The 15,343-nt window shown below is 43.8% G+C and overlaps 1 protein-coding gene across 1 annotated transcript in view; it reads right to left on the bottom strand.

Annotated features, from left to right (window-relative positions):
* LOC122165300 (CREB binding protein) overlaps nucleotides 1-15,343 on the bottom strand; it is a 77,441-nt gene that overhangs the window by 42,757 nt on the left and 19,341 nt on the right. The window contains exons 4-6 of the mRNA XM_042828165.1: nucleotides 10,700-10,876; nucleotides 3,181-3,430; nucleotides 2,558-2,671 (exon numbers count right to left, since the gene is read on the bottom strand). Coding sequence (XP_042684099.1) covers nucleotides 2,558-2,671; nucleotides 3,181-3,430; nucleotides 10,700-10,876 — 541 coding nt within the window. The remainder of the gene's footprint in view (nucleotides 1-2,557; nucleotides 2,672-3,180; nucleotides 3,431-10,699; nucleotides 10,877-15,343) is intronic.

The raw sequence follows: 15,343 nt of genomic DNA, 5'->3' as shown, positions 1-15,343 counted from the left end.
CATCCCATTCCTCTTCCATCTTCATTCCTCAGTCCACATTTTCTGAGTTTCAGGCCCCGCATGCTCTAAAATGGCGTTTTCAGATGATCGGTCATCTCTCATTTACTCTCTTAATTAATCTCTTTCCATGCTCCTTATATTTTTCTCCATGTTCAATAATGCCTCATTAATGCTTCAATAATAAAGAAGTACTTCTGGTCAAAACCAATCCTCCAAACCCCAAACACCTGTACCAAATTTCAGGTCATTGCTTGCAAACACAGCAGCCTTTAGCCTGTTCCAAAGAAAAGCTTGAATTTAGCATATGCAAAAAAAATATATAACAATAAAGTTATTCTGCAGTTTCTCCCTAGACCCTACCAGACAGATACATGGTACACGTGAAAAGTGCCATTAGGAACAGGAAAAACATTTCCAACTTGTCTTTTGCACTGCAGCTCATAATGGCACAAATGTGCCTTGAAAGAATCTGACATGGAGTGGAGTGAGACACCTCTAAAGAAACAGCTCTGTTCTAACAAACTGCAGATCAGCAGCAGGCATAATGTTCCCAACTTATTCTGCCATACGTAGATCCCTCTATCTTCTCTCAATTCGTAGATGCTCTAATTATTTGTTCCTAAAAGAACACACATTCTCTTCAGTTCTTACACTAACATAACTTAGGTTTCACCTGGTCAAGCAGAGCATTTTCAAATGCACCTGTTAATGTAAATTACTTAAACTTCCTTGGATGTCTCAGAAGTGTTACACCTCATAGCACAATTAAACCAGCAGTTTCAGCATTGATCTTTAGCCTTCAAACAACCCATGAGGTCTCACAGGTACGACTGACACAACTCAGGGTAACAAGACTTGCACACTGAACAGCACAGATTCACGCCAAGTGCTGTTGGATTATCAACTACTCGAACAGAGAGACAGATTTTGTATGTATTTTCTCTTGCCTACAACAGGAGCACCAAAGACTATATTTATTTATCCACTGTAATTCTACTGCAGTCAAAACACGACACATTCTATTACATCTCACAACCAAGTTACCTTTAAAGGACTGCTTTTTGATTAAATTGCCAACTCTTTTGCTAGGTTCTGTGAATGATGTAAAAGCAAACACTACCCAAAACAGTTTTCTACTGAAGCTTGTATTAAAACAAAAAAAAACCAAAAACACCAACCAATAACAGAACAACACAAACAATTCTACTGTGTTTGATAATAACTGTGCTGCCTGGGTATGTTATGCACAGACTGTGCCATACTGGAAAGCAAAGCTCTTTTTCAGAGACCAAACATAACAAATCAGGTGCAACAAATTGGCTTTCACATACAAGAAATATTTTGTTTGTGAAGGAGAAGTGGTAAAACAAAAACAAAATCCTTACTTCCAAAGCAGCTCTATGACTTAATTTGTTAAAAAATTAATATTTTTTGAGGAGAAAAACTCTCCTGGAATTACAATGACAGCATCTTCACTGGTTAACGTGGACAGACTTAAGAGCTGTTCTCCCCTTTGCCTTCATCTCACCAAACCTAACAGCTCTTCTCCATCCTCCAAGGTTTATTAGCTTTCCTCACTGTAGCCTCCACCTAAATGGAAATTAGCAGAGTACTTCCAACACAAATCTAATGTACAAGCTGCACAAGTCCTTCAGCTATTCCCCACTTCTTAACCCTTGTTTAAATAGCCTTAGGGTACAACACTACTTAGACTTCTAAAACTGCTGCATCTCTGCAGTCAAATGTTCTACCTCAGCACAGTTCAAAAGGAATCTACCAGCCTAAGTTCAGTATTTTCTGTTTCAGAGCAAGAGGGAAGAAACACCCTAGGTACTGACTGTCCCTAAACATCAGTAACAGCTAAGCTATAATGAAAAATAGGCACGGGCAAAAACATGATGGTTTGCAGACTAGTCAATACCAACGTCACTTAAGCTCACCAATTAAGATCCCAGACCTTATCTTTTTCCTGTGTAAGAATACAGTTCTACAAACATTTTTAATTACTGTTAAATCACCACAGTGATATTCAGAGAGCTAGAGCACCTCTCCTATGAAGAAAGGTTGAGGGATCTGGGCTTGCTTAGTTCGGAGAAGAGAAGGTTCTGGGGAAACCTCATTGTGACTTCCCAATATTTGAAGGGAACATATAAACAGGAGGGGGAATGATTGTTTACATGAATGCATAGTGATAGGACAAAGAGGAATAGATTTAAATTGAGATGGGACATTCAGGTTGGCTATTAGAAGGAAGTTTTTCCCCCAGAGGGTGGTGAGGCACTGGAACAGGTTGCCAAGGAGGCTGTGGATGCCCCATTCAAGGCCAGGCTGGATGTGGCTCTGGGCAGCCTGGGCTGCTGGTTGGAGACCTGCACACAGCAGGGGTTGGAACTGGATGAGCATTGTGGTCCTTCTCAATCCAGGCCATTCTATGATTTAAGTTATTTCTGGCAGCATGGAAAAAAGAAAAAAAAGTAACTTCATTTATTCTTACACTGCACTTGTGATTAACTCCATTTTAACAGTATAACTTCATTGTGACAGAACAACTACTCACGCTGTTGGTTTCTCTTGTCACTGGCATTTTTCAAGGGAAGGCACACAGGACAGTCGTGCCGAGTACAATTCTTCCAGTGGGAGATGATTTGTCTCGAAGAAGCACAATGAGCAACTGCGACAAGGAAAGCAGTAAGATTAAGGTCACTGCCTAGATAACTGGTTTGAATAAATTCTTCTTTTTCAGAGCCATTCTACTTCCTCCTCTACAAGCAATTATTTAAATACAACTAAACACAGCTAAATGCAACTAAGCCTTTTTGGAACTCACAACAATGTCATAACAAGTGTAGGAAGCAAGTGCTAACATTTAAGACATTCTATATGACTGAGTTATAGGCAATTCCATGTGAATATTGCATCCTCTTTATACAAAGAAGACGAAAGGCTCTCAAGCCTACTGTTGGTGATATCTTATGTCTGGAAGGCAAACACTGCATCCTGTTCTAAACAGAAAAACGCAGAGATCAGGAATTGAAACCAGGGTAAAGGTAATGAAAAAGGGAGTTGTGTAATTAAGAACTAGTTACTCCAAGTCATCTGCGTTGAGTACAGGGGTCTTCTTGAGAAAAGAGAAACACTGCTGACAGCTGCCCAAGGAACAGCAGTTTCGTCAGCCCTCACCTTGACAGGCCTTCCCAGCCTGGCAGTGCGTCATGTGGTTGAGGACATTCTTCATGGTTCGGCAGTGTGGCAGGGCACAGGCTCGCACCTCTCCGTTGGCCTGCTCACGCCTCTGACATTTGTGGGCATGAAGCAGCAAAACCAACTGCTGCTGGATCAGTTTGCGCTTCTCCGGGTCTGCGGTGGGCCCAGTTGCCATGGCCTGCGTTGGTACAATCCCCACTTGCTGCACTTGACTTTGCATCTGGGACTAAGAAAAAAAAGTCAGCTTAGCATCAGGTCTCCAAATCTTAATTCTGACCTTCATCTTTTATTGTAATCTGAGCATCACAAGACTGCCCTTACATGACAGGCTCCAAGGATTATCACAGCGTTCTGCAGCATTCTCAAGTATTTGGTATTCTCATTTCAGAACAACAGAAATACGTTGAGGAATTCTTCTGTTAAAACATCTGCATTCAATATTTTGATTAAAAAGTAAGAGCCTTCCGTTTATTAGATTGTAACTGCAACAGGTAGGAGCTCCTGTATTATGTTTTACTATTATTGGCAGTATACACACAGTATTAGACACTTCAACCCCAGTTTACTCGACATGAAAGAGGTCAATAGAAGAAGACCACAACATTTACATGACTGTCTCTATATGGTACAGTGACAAACAGAGGATTTTCCAAGGCCTAAATTAGCATTTCTGCTCTTCACAAACGAGCACTGACATTCCTTTCGTAGCGAAAATGTCCAAGGTTACGTGCATACAGTTTACTTCCAGGAAGGGTCAACTAAATCTGGACTGCATTACGTCTACCCAAGTGCTCTAGAGTTTACTACGGAGCAATGCTAGGTTGTGTCAGCTCTTCGACTCTGCTGCTTTCTATATCCAGCATCCATTCCTCGCAGCCACACTTCTGCAGCAATGCTCAAGTCCTGCCTGACAGATCCAGCACACACACACTCAGATCTTAAGCCCACGACTCCTAAAGGACTGGCAATGCTCCCTCGACACGTCCTTCCTTCAGCACACACTTGGGAGTTTCTAAATTACCTACCTTCTTCTGAAGGACAACAGATGCAGAAACCCTATCTTTAGGATGTTCTTATCCCAGAGATTATTCCACTACACTGAACCCACTCACCTGCAACAGCTTCACTAGAAGCAGCAGATATGACACAAATTCTTAAACCTTCACGACTCAGAGCCTGAGTTAATCTCATGGATAAAGACAGAACTACACCAAGGAACACCTTGATTACATGTTGTTACCAGAATAATATGTTTTAAAATCAGGTTACCAGAAAAAAAACTTCACCAATTCCCAAGCTACCTAAGAAAAGCTGCTGTTTAAAACACACAAGTACAAAATGACTACAGGATTACACTGAGAAGGCAGCAGGTGAAACACTTCAGCGCTTTCTACACAGCTACTGACCAAAGCCTGCTTCCTACCAGAGAAATCAGCCTTACATGACAGAACACACTGTTAGCAGCCCACCTACTTCTGACCTTTGAGAAACATTTTTCTGGTAGGACTCCCCGGAAAATACAGGAAGAAAAAAAAAGAGAGGCTGAGGCAAAGCTATCTGCTGACGCTCCTGGGCACGCAGATCTAATTTTTAAGCCTTCAGTTTCAGCTGTGAACAAATGCATGTGAGCAGACAGGTTTTGCTGAAACAGTCTGTAGGTCACAAATAGGAAATAATTAGTTCAGCCAATCTGCAGAAAAATACGAGACCGTGCCAAAGAAAATCCTGTTGGAAGTGATGTTTTCATCCCAGTCGAAGAATTGTTTCCCCAGCCAAAATCCAACTTCTGTTACAGCTCTACCAGCTAACAGGCACCATCACTGCTTTGTCAGCACCAACACAACGCCCAGAGCCAAAGGGGTTTTCTGAGCAGAGAAGAACAAGCAATCTTGATCAAGCTGAGAACGTTTGCAGATAGGAACAACCACAGAACACGGAGTACTGCTGAAACTCAACAGGGTTATGTCAGTCACTGTTTCAACCCTGCTGAGTCCTACATGCAAATACCGTGATTTCTTTACCATCTCACTTCCAATGCACGGCTGCTTGAGCAAGTTGGTCTCTTCCCTTTTGCCTTTCAAGAACGGCAATCTGCAGGACCAGTGCAAAATGGGAGATGCCAGGAAGTTACCCCCAAGGGACACAGACCCTGCAGAACAAGCAGGAGCCTTCACACGGTTCACCCAAATAACAAACACCCCTCTTGACCAAGCAGGAAATTCAGGCGCTGCTGCTCCTGCAGTGCTTCAGCTCTCAGATGCACAGGCAGGAGACAGTTTTGTTTCTCTTGCCACCTTGCTGATCTCCACCACAAATCAAACATATCAGTAAGTGAAAATCTGCCAACAGCCTCTGACTGACAAAAGCTTTGTTGACCAGATTTATAGAAACACAGTGATGTGACCCTTCTGTAGCATACAGTGATGATTAAAACCATTAAAAATTATGGAAGCTCTACATTCTGTGAGATAGCACTGCCCTGTGCCTGCCCCAAGGAGCAGAAACAGCCTGTGCTTCTGGGTAGTGCAGGCACACAGGTATCTCATGTTCACGGATGTGGAAGGATGGAAAGTGCCCTGGCAGCCTCACCAAGATGACCACTAACCCTCTGAGTTTTGGTAAGCTTGTATTCAGAAGCATCAACACCCTTTCTTGATATCAAGCACCAGCTACTATCCCTCTGAGAAAAGCCAGCACTAATTTCAGTAGCACTGCCAACCTCTCAACAGGTAAACAGCTTCACACATAAGTCAGTGTCTGTCAGTCACACTTTCATATAGCATTGAATTTTTACAATAGACTTCCATAAATTCTTCTTATACACGTGCTCTACCCTTCTCCCTGACAACCACTAGAAAACTACTTCCCACAATCACTCTATTAGACTAAATTCTGCATTAAAAAAAAGTCTGTTAGTTCTTTAAGAGAAGTTTGTGATCAAAGTGAGCCCAGAGTGAGATGATAAAGGAGGTGCAGTCACAGCAGATGCACATTTGGATAGACACAATTTGCTCTGCAGACCTTTCACTGCCCTAACCAGAAGACACCAGCAAATCAGTTAGCACTTCATCGTTGGGAATCTCTCAGTCTGTTGATATCCAGGGCTAAGAAAAGGTGGTTATTTACCATTCACAAAAGCTTTGTTACATGTCAACCACATGTGCATTCTATCAATTAAGCCTTTAAAAACACCAAGCCTCACGGTGTCTGCAGGAAGCAAGGCTGCATTCCACTTCTGCTCACGTGTCACAGAGACAAAGGCAAAGCATACCTGAAAGAGAACCTGAACCAAACACAGCCTCACAAAGTAGCTGTCTTCTCTGGTGAGAGATCAGCTGTGGTGGCACATCGGCCTGCCAACAGACCGAACCTGAGAGCCTGCAATGCAGCTTGCAAGTGAGAAGAGAGGCAGGATGCCACTTCTCAGCTCCCACACCCAAAGCCGACACGATGCACCCTAATATGATCAATGTGTTTGGAATCCAATACTTATTTTTCTATTTTAACAGCTTTAGCAGTGCTGTGGCTGGAGGCAGGGCTTTCACATCAAGAGTAAAGAGCAAGATTTCCATCTTTCAACTTTACACCAGCCAACTTCCACCTCTGAAGCTGGTACTGGGGAATGAGCCTTTTAAGACCTCATAGTAGCCACAGAAACGAGAAGGCTCCTACAGTCTTGCCACAGAAGGAACCTGAACAGTTTGTCCTCAGTGGCTTTTAACCCCTGAAAGAGTTTTCTTCCAACAGCAGGAAGTACCTCACTGTTATGCAGTTGAGTGTGCTGGGAATCAATGTCTGTCATATGGGTTCACTTTTGGAGTTTTATTTCCTCGCCCCTGCAAGCTGTTTAAAGAGCAAATGGCAAGAAGTGCACATCAAATACGTGTTTCAAAGCAACAAAAAAGGAAAAAAACACACAAAAAAATTTGCAAAGTCCAGCTCTTACAGCCAGGCAGTGACCTGAACAAGATTTTAAGAAAGATTTATACAGGCTTCATTGGGCGATAAAACAAACTGAGGAGAGATTAATATTACACCCCCAAGTAGCAAGTCCATGGACAGCAGATGAAAGAGAAGTCGTTAAGGGAAGGAAAGCTACGTTCATCAAAGTTCTGATGACCTCATCTGGTGGAACAGCACAGGGGTGGCACTGGATGTTCTCCGCCATGCTTCTCCTCCTCTTCAGCTCTTTGTCAGCCAGGCATTGTACCTACAGATGGTACAAGAGCTAGGAGGTCCCATAGCTCCACTTGTGTTAATTAAACCTGGCTTTGGAGTCTAAAAGCTTTCTTCCTCTATTTAGCAGGCCCACAGCAAGACAGCTATTACACCCTCATCCCCATCTTTGCTAAAGATCCTTGTTTTCCTCTCCGCTGATCAAAACCATTAACAAAGAAATCCAAAGGACACAAAAAGAAACAGAACTAACTGAGAACTCAACCCAACATTCAAGGCATGCAGCCCAATAAGAGATGAGGAAAAAAAGAGCAACAGAAGACAAGCTGCTCAAATTCTAAGTAGAGCGAACTGAGGATACATTATTTTGTTAGCTTTTAAAAAGTAATATTCTCTCAACTCCATCTGCTGGTCAGGAGGGTAACGGTGAAACCACGCTGGTGGCAGCCAAACTTCATCCACTGCACCCCTAACCCTCAACAAAACTCCAAATTCACTGTGATGGCCACGAGGAAGCTGCCCATCCCCATCCCTGGAATACACCATGCTGCACACACTGCAGAACTGCAGCCCATTCGATGGGAGAGCCCAGCGGGGCTCCCCTCACTGACTGTGTGCCCCAGAGCTCGAGCACCCTGCAAACAGCAGGCTGTACCAAGTGCAGGCACGGCTCACTTCCTCCATGCAGAAAGCCTGGATCGCCTCACTGCAGCCAAGTATGGCCAAGCCGGTATCAAACAAGTTAGTTACACAATCTCCATTTGTTGTTTTCTTTGGAAATGAGCCATCTGCTCAAGCCTTCAAGCTGCACATCCTGTAAGGAGCCTGAGCGTTCTTCCAGCAGCCTGACAGAGCAGTAACTACAGCTGCCCACTCCAGGAAGCTTCCAAAAGTCAGAAACATGCAATGAAAATGTAAGTTGGGAGTTTTGGAAATTCAGGAGCTATTCTACACGTTGATTTTTTTTTTTGCCCTTTACCTGGTAAAATGGGCCATCAATTCAGTAAAGAAAATCCAGGCAATGAGCCCATAAGAAAAACTGACACAATCCCAGATCCACTACAATACTGTTTGGCCCCACAACCAAGAAAACAAAAAACAACAACACCCAATCCACCCTGCTGGCACTGAATATGAATACCTTAAAGCTGACCTCTTAATCATTTTAATACCGTAAGGTTTGTTACTTCTTTCCTAATTAGATTATACCAAATGTGCTTCTCAGGGCTCAGAGTAAGGTCACAGAGCAAAGCTTCACCATTCCGTAACTCCTCTCTCTGATTCACACGCTCTTGTTGGTAATCAAACTATTTAATATCTGCTGGAATCTGCTTTCTCAACCCAGACACGCCATATATAACCAATGGTTTCATTCACATGGGATTGTTTCTCACACAGGATATTATTGTGGGGGCCCTTTAAGATAAGGGCAGCACAGGGAGCTGGTTGGCAAGATAACACAGCTCCTGTCAATTAAGAAAAACTGGAGGTCCTTTAAACAGAAGTGACATAGCAAGGGGACTGCAGCGAGAAGATGGGGTGCTGCACCGCTCCTACTGTATGCTGAATAACACAACGGCCCTTGGAAGGAACAGCATATGGCCATGTGTGCACCATGACCAAACAGTTACACTGCTGCCAAGGAAAGGTTAAATTTTAACGTGTCTGGCATTTATTTGTTTTAAATTCTTGGCTTTACAATAAAACATTCAGATGGAAACTTCTGGTATTTTAAGCTGAAAGTTCCACCCCCATGAGGAACAAGCTCTGAGCCTGTGCCACCAGTAAGTGGGGCTGGGACTGCTCAGCCAGAATGGCTCTCTCTCTCTCTCTCTCTCAATCCATACTGGACGGAGGAGGAAAGAGATTGGACATACGAAGCTTTTTACACCCAAGATAGTTTTGTTTGCTCCCTTGGAAATCTCGTATTTTCGACATTTTAAAGAAAAAATGCAATTGAAAATACTAAAAAAGTTTCCTTCATTTCCCTCTGTCTCTTGGTAAAAGACAGAGAAAGGAAGCAAAGTTTCTTCTTTTACTTCTTCCCCCATCAATAGAGAGCCTCGATGGCAACTGCCTTTCCTTCACTTCGTCTGAGTATCTGCCACTTCCCCTGTGCCAAGATGTGTGTGCATTAGCAATAAGGTTTCCCCAGAACCAGCTGTTCAAAAGAGCACACAAGCAGGCTTCAGAACCATCCAACCACTCAAACACCAAACTTTGGGCAGAACTTCAGATTCTCTGCCGAATCAGGGAGCAATTCATTTGCTTTACACTTGATCCTAACTTAAAATATTTTTAAAACAACATCATTAGAGCCATGCAGCTATTTGTCTTCTACAAACATTCCGCACGAGTGCAAGTGGCACTCTGAACTCATCTCAATTCTAGTTGGCAGCTCCTTTCCATAATCAGAAGCAGTAAATTACAGATGATGAATTACACAAAGATGTTACAGTGCAGCTGAAGGAGAATTAGGAACTGCTCCTCTAAAATTCAGGAGAAAAGAAGTTTACCACATGCATTCCTGCTCATAGATCGCCTTAGCAGCTGCAGGCAGGTAGCAAATTCACTGGTAGAAGATCAAGCATGGCTTGTGCCAAAAAATAGCTGGTTTTCGAGTTAGATTAAAAAATAAGCAATTTGCATCTTATGGAAGGTTTTACGAGTTTCTATAGTAACTGCTACCATGTTTAAGAATATAAAATGCAACAAGCCACAGTTTCCATAGAAACAACACAAGCAGTTTGATTAATACACAGACATACTGAGACAAATGGGAATATTTAATTTTGTTTTATAAAGCAAACTCTAGTAAACAGGATACTACAGACTTGGGCAAGATATCCTAATAACTATCTTCATATGCTGGGGTGCTGCAAGTCATGCACAATATAAATTGAAAAGCGTGCAGTGTACTTACTATAATACAGACTGAAAGGATATGAAAGCCACTATTTGGCTTCCAGAGAAGTTCATGGTGTAACCAGCACACATTTTAATTGACTGAGGAATTTAAACCTACAAGCAGTACTTGCAGGGAAACAGTTTTCAGCCAGTTTGGAAACAAACACACCAAACAAAATGAAAGGATGTAATGCAATCTCATAACAAAACACAGTGTTTGCTTTGGAAGTTAACTTACAATAGGAAAACAGACAAACTTCCCCTGTGCTCCACAGAGCAGCAGTGAAGAACCGTAGGGGCAACCTGCGTTTAAGTGACCACGTCCATAATGCTGCAGAAGCCATTACACCCCACAATTCAGGATGTACAACGAGGACACAGCCACTGAGGGAAGCAGTAAGGTACAACTCACCATATTGGGCACACTGGTGACTGGAGTACTCTTGATGTCAGCAGGGAAGGCAGACAAACTGTTGGCCATGCCCGGCTTGTTTGGTAACTGAGGATTCACCCCCGTTGCTCCCATCTGTTGCCCTCCAGTTTGACTGAAGGGCTGCCCAAAGGGGCTGGTGTTACCTGCCATTCCCATCTGCAAAAGAATGACATTATTGTAACTTTATAGATTCTGAAGGAACATTAAAAACAAAAAAAAAAACAAAAAAAAACACCAACATGTCAAATACTCATTTTTGTATCCACAAAGGCCAAATTCTGGTTTAATTGTTCAAAATTAGATTTTCAACTTCAAAACTTTAAATAAATAACAATAATTTTAAAATATATATCAACATTTGGCTTCATGCAATCTCCCTGCGTGCATCTGAAGATATGCAATTTAACTAACAAAAACACTGTACAAATGCAAAGGAGACAGTAAGATTACTCCTCCTAATCTGCATAGAGGAAAAAACCTACTTTTTCCAATGCTGTAACAACTCTTGAAAACCACACAAACCTCAAAAGCACTCTGCTGCATTCTGAGCACAAAGCATGACTTTGTGTGCAGAGGGGAAGGGAACACACCAAGCTATCAAGTAAATGCTTATCTGCTTGTTTGAGCAGTTGAGGGAAAACGTCTAAACAAAAGGCCATCTATGGCTGATATCCTTCACAGCTCACAGCCCCCAGACCCTGAGGAACAGCAAGCTGAAATACAGCTCGTGCTGAACCACTAAGGAGAACAGCATCCATCCCAAGGAGCCATTTTGTCTCAGCAACAGCCTCCAAGCGGTGACATCTCCATCAGCTGAGCCACTCAGCATCACACCGGACAAAAGGTCCCCAGATGACATCGGCAGGAATGACTGCAGCTGAGCTCCCACCCCTCAAAGGAACGCAGCGTAGAGAGTGGAGCAGACAGCGTGCGTGTGTTCTTTACGTCGGGAAGAACCCTGGATGACTTTGTCACCTGTCAGAGCGCCCTGAACAGAAACCAAGCAAGCCTTTGTTTGACAGGCTAAATCCCATTTCTCCCTCCCTTTGACCTCCACAGCCCTCCCATGCACCACACGCCGCGCTTCTGATCCGCTCCCACTTCCCAGGGCAGCAGGCAGGCCGGCCCCGCAGCCCCGGCGCCCCCAGCAGCTTTGACAGCAGGGGCAGAGTCCAACACACAGCTCAGCACTGCCCTTTGGCCCGGGCCTGAAGCCTGGTGTCAGGATGCACAGCACCTGCTGCTGCGTTTGCCCCAGGAAAGACCGCAATTCCAGCTCAGCTCTTACACTGAAGGCACTGCAAAGCCCGACACGTGCAAAAACAGAAATACAGAAGTGCTTCTGAAAAAAACCCCACCATTCTGACTGGGGTACCTACAGCAGAAGCCTGAACAGTATCACCTGCTTTCTATACAGTTTTCTCTTCTGGACTTGCAGCTGAGCTGTAAGTACAGACAGCCTGAAGTATCACCTGAAAGTTAAATCGGTGCTGGGAACACACCGCTGCATGTCCAAAGCCATTTTCATTTTTTATACTTATCCAGTAAGGCTGTCTCTGAAGTATTAATAGCAAAGCATTTAATAAAGATACCCACTCGTCTCAGCCCACTATTTCACACCAGGTACGAGAAAGGATGGTGCAATACCCAGAGCTGCACACTTGTACCCTGACAGCCTACCAGGTTCTTCTGGGCGAGCACAGAACATTTCATTTTAAATTTGCTAAAATTTGAACCACTGAGACTATCCCAAAGCTGTGCGGCCTTGCAGCCCTCGCAGGTAACATCATCCTTGCTTTACCATTTGGTAATGTTTCATTTTCAATAGATTTTGTTATGAATCATATCAGAACTAAGCAGAACAGCAACAAAGCAGCCCTTCAAGTCACCTAAATCGAGCGCTTAATACAACGAGGATAATAATTGCCTTTCTAGGTGATTGCTGAGGCACAGATATCTGATCACAATTCTAAGGCATTCCTTGCTGCTCATTCAGCCCAAGCTGGGAGCCGACTTCCTGCACAAGGAAGGGAACCCATGGCTACAGTTACAGCAGCCTAAAACTAATGTACCTATCTGATAACACTGCAAACCGTCAGACATCCCCTTTCACATTAGCTTCGCTTCTGAGCACTACTGCCTCAACACACCAATTAAAAAAAGGTATCTCAGGAGTGGAAGCTCTTATGTGGCAATCCGTGAAGTAAATACGGAGACAAAAGCCATGAGACCACGCACCAGACAAGTTCATTAGAACTCACAGATGTTCCCAGGCTCACCAGCTGTGACACTTTTCAATCCCATTTCACGTGGGAGGAGCTGAGCTTCTCAAAGGAGACCAGGAGAAGTGCACAACGCAAGAACAAACTCCCACCTGTCTGTAACAGCATTCAGCTGAGGCCACGATGGAGGAGGAGCTCTAGCAAAAGCAGCTGCCAAAGAGCATCAGCTCCCAGCACTTTGGAACCACTGGAGGAGGAGCAGGGCACACAGTGCAGCTGCAACCTCCCCAGCAAACAGCTGGGCAGCAGCTCGGCACAGGAAAAGGAAGAGTCAGATCCTCTCTGGAACAGGCAGTGAAAACACGGCCAGGCATCAGCTGGCACTTCCCAGTTAACAAACCCAACATGAGTTCTATCTAAAGCAGCAGCAGTTAGTTGAAATCTCAGACAGCAAGCAAACACAGCCGTACAACTGCACACGTACAGCCAGGGTTTCACACTGCTCATTTGTTCTGCAAAGCAAAAGCAGCAGCTCACAGCAAAAGCACCAGAAGGCACACAGTGCCACAGCACCCTGCCCTGCCCCAGGAAATGAGGGAGGAGAGGGGGACAGCGAGCCTCTGCGTCTGTGCTTCTCAAACACAACTCTGGTCCTGGTGTGTTGGCTCACACGGAGATGCACGGATAACTACCAGCCATCCATAAAGCTAAGGCAGCACTGAGGGCCTGGTAAGCCAGGCAGCAGAGCCACCCCGTAGGGCTGCAAGATCCTCAGATGCACTGAGCACAGCACAGGCGAACTCAAACGCCTTATTTCTACTAAAAACCCATTCTTCTCGAAAATACAATAAATGCTCTTCTCCTTTAAGGAGGAAGCTGCATTTAATTGGATAACCTTGCTATCCCAGAAAGACAGGCAGATTCTGCTCCCCTTTTTCATCACTATGGAAACCCCCTGAAATGCTGCGACCTATTACTGAGGACGGATTGGAAACCAGAGCATTTCACTCAACTCACACAAACCAAGGAATTCACCAACTTCCACACTGAAAAAAAGTAAAGCCTGTGTTTGGCCAACGTGGACAGCACAGGACATCTCATGCTGCAATGCACTGGGCAGCGGGTGAGGGAGGTTCTTCTCCTTGTTTTGCTTTATAGCTATTTCGACAGCAGAACTGAGTTCTATTCCCTCTGGTTCCTGGAGCTGTCACAGATGATGTCTGTGACCAAATCTGCATACTCAGAGTGGATGGGACAGAAACGCGCGCTCAGGAACTTAACTCCAAGCTACACCAGCACCAGACTGCATCTTAATGCTGCGCCACTTCTATTTTTAAAGCTTACTCGCTTCCTCCCTTTATTACTGCTGACAAACCACAGTATTTCCTCCCGCCAGCACCAGGAGTTCCTCCCCCTTTGTATCTGAGTGTCTGGGCCATCAATAAATCCCATCCTTTCCTCCCACTCCGAGTTTTTATTAACTGTCCCCTCACCTCTGCCTCTGCCGCCAGCTCTCATCCTGGCAGTTACTTCATTACCACTCACTCCTCGGAGGCTTCCAAGACATGCAAACAATACAACATGCTGCAAAATCCATTCACAGTTATAAGCACAATTTCCTAGTCAAAATCCATGCGTTTTCTGCTTTTTTTTTTTTTTTTTTTTTTTTTTGTATTCTATTACTACTTAAATTTCCCCTCCAACATGCTATCATAAACTACAGAGCTATATATAAAGTTCTGCTCCTCACTACTCTTTTTCCTTGGGGAAGCACTGTGCTCTCTCTTCTGCTACCCCTAACCCATCTTTCACACCAGGGCTTCCAAACTTCACAAAAGCTCTGGTAGGACAGACAGAAGTTGCTGTTAGCTTTCTGCAAGAGAGAAAGCCATCCTCATTTGCACACCACAAGAGATGTGCCAAGAAGCAGCACCTACCGCTGACAACACTCCTGCTTTTGTATCTTGCATCACTGTTGCCCACTTACAGCTATTTCTTTAATTATTGGTCCTGCCAGATAATTAAAGTAAAGCTTTCAAGTTGAAATAGTTTCATACTTTCATTAAGTTCTGAATCTCTGACTCTTCTGCACAAGAATGGAAGAAGGTTACGATGGTCCAATAGTAAGAAAAAAAACAAGAAACCCAACCAGACACAGACTAGCTTGACATCAGAAAAAACACAGAAAGGTTGGCATGAAAAAAACAACTCAAAGAACTCAAAGCAATTTGGGTTCAGTGGAAAATACGCTTGGCTGAAATAATCTCATTATGATCTAATCCAGTAAACTACAAATAAAGTTATCATTAACTTACAATGTAGTATCTTCTTGATTTTTATCTAGAAACAGTCTGAGAAAGAAAGGAAGTCGGCTGGAGGGTTTGGTTGGACCGGCTCTGAA

This window comes from Centrocercus urophasianus, unplaced genomic scaffold (assembly GCF_019232065.1).
Source record: "Centrocercus urophasianus isolate 14NV4802_14NV808 unplaced genomic scaffold, USGS_Curo_1.0 seq_29, whole genome shotgun sequence".
NCBI classification, from domain to species: domain Eukaryota; kingdom Metazoa; phylum Chordata; class Aves; order Galliformes; family Phasianidae; genus Centrocercus; species Centrocercus urophasianus.
Note: the sequence above shows the minus strand (reverse complement) of the source record. Positions and strands in the feature narration are given on the sequence as shown.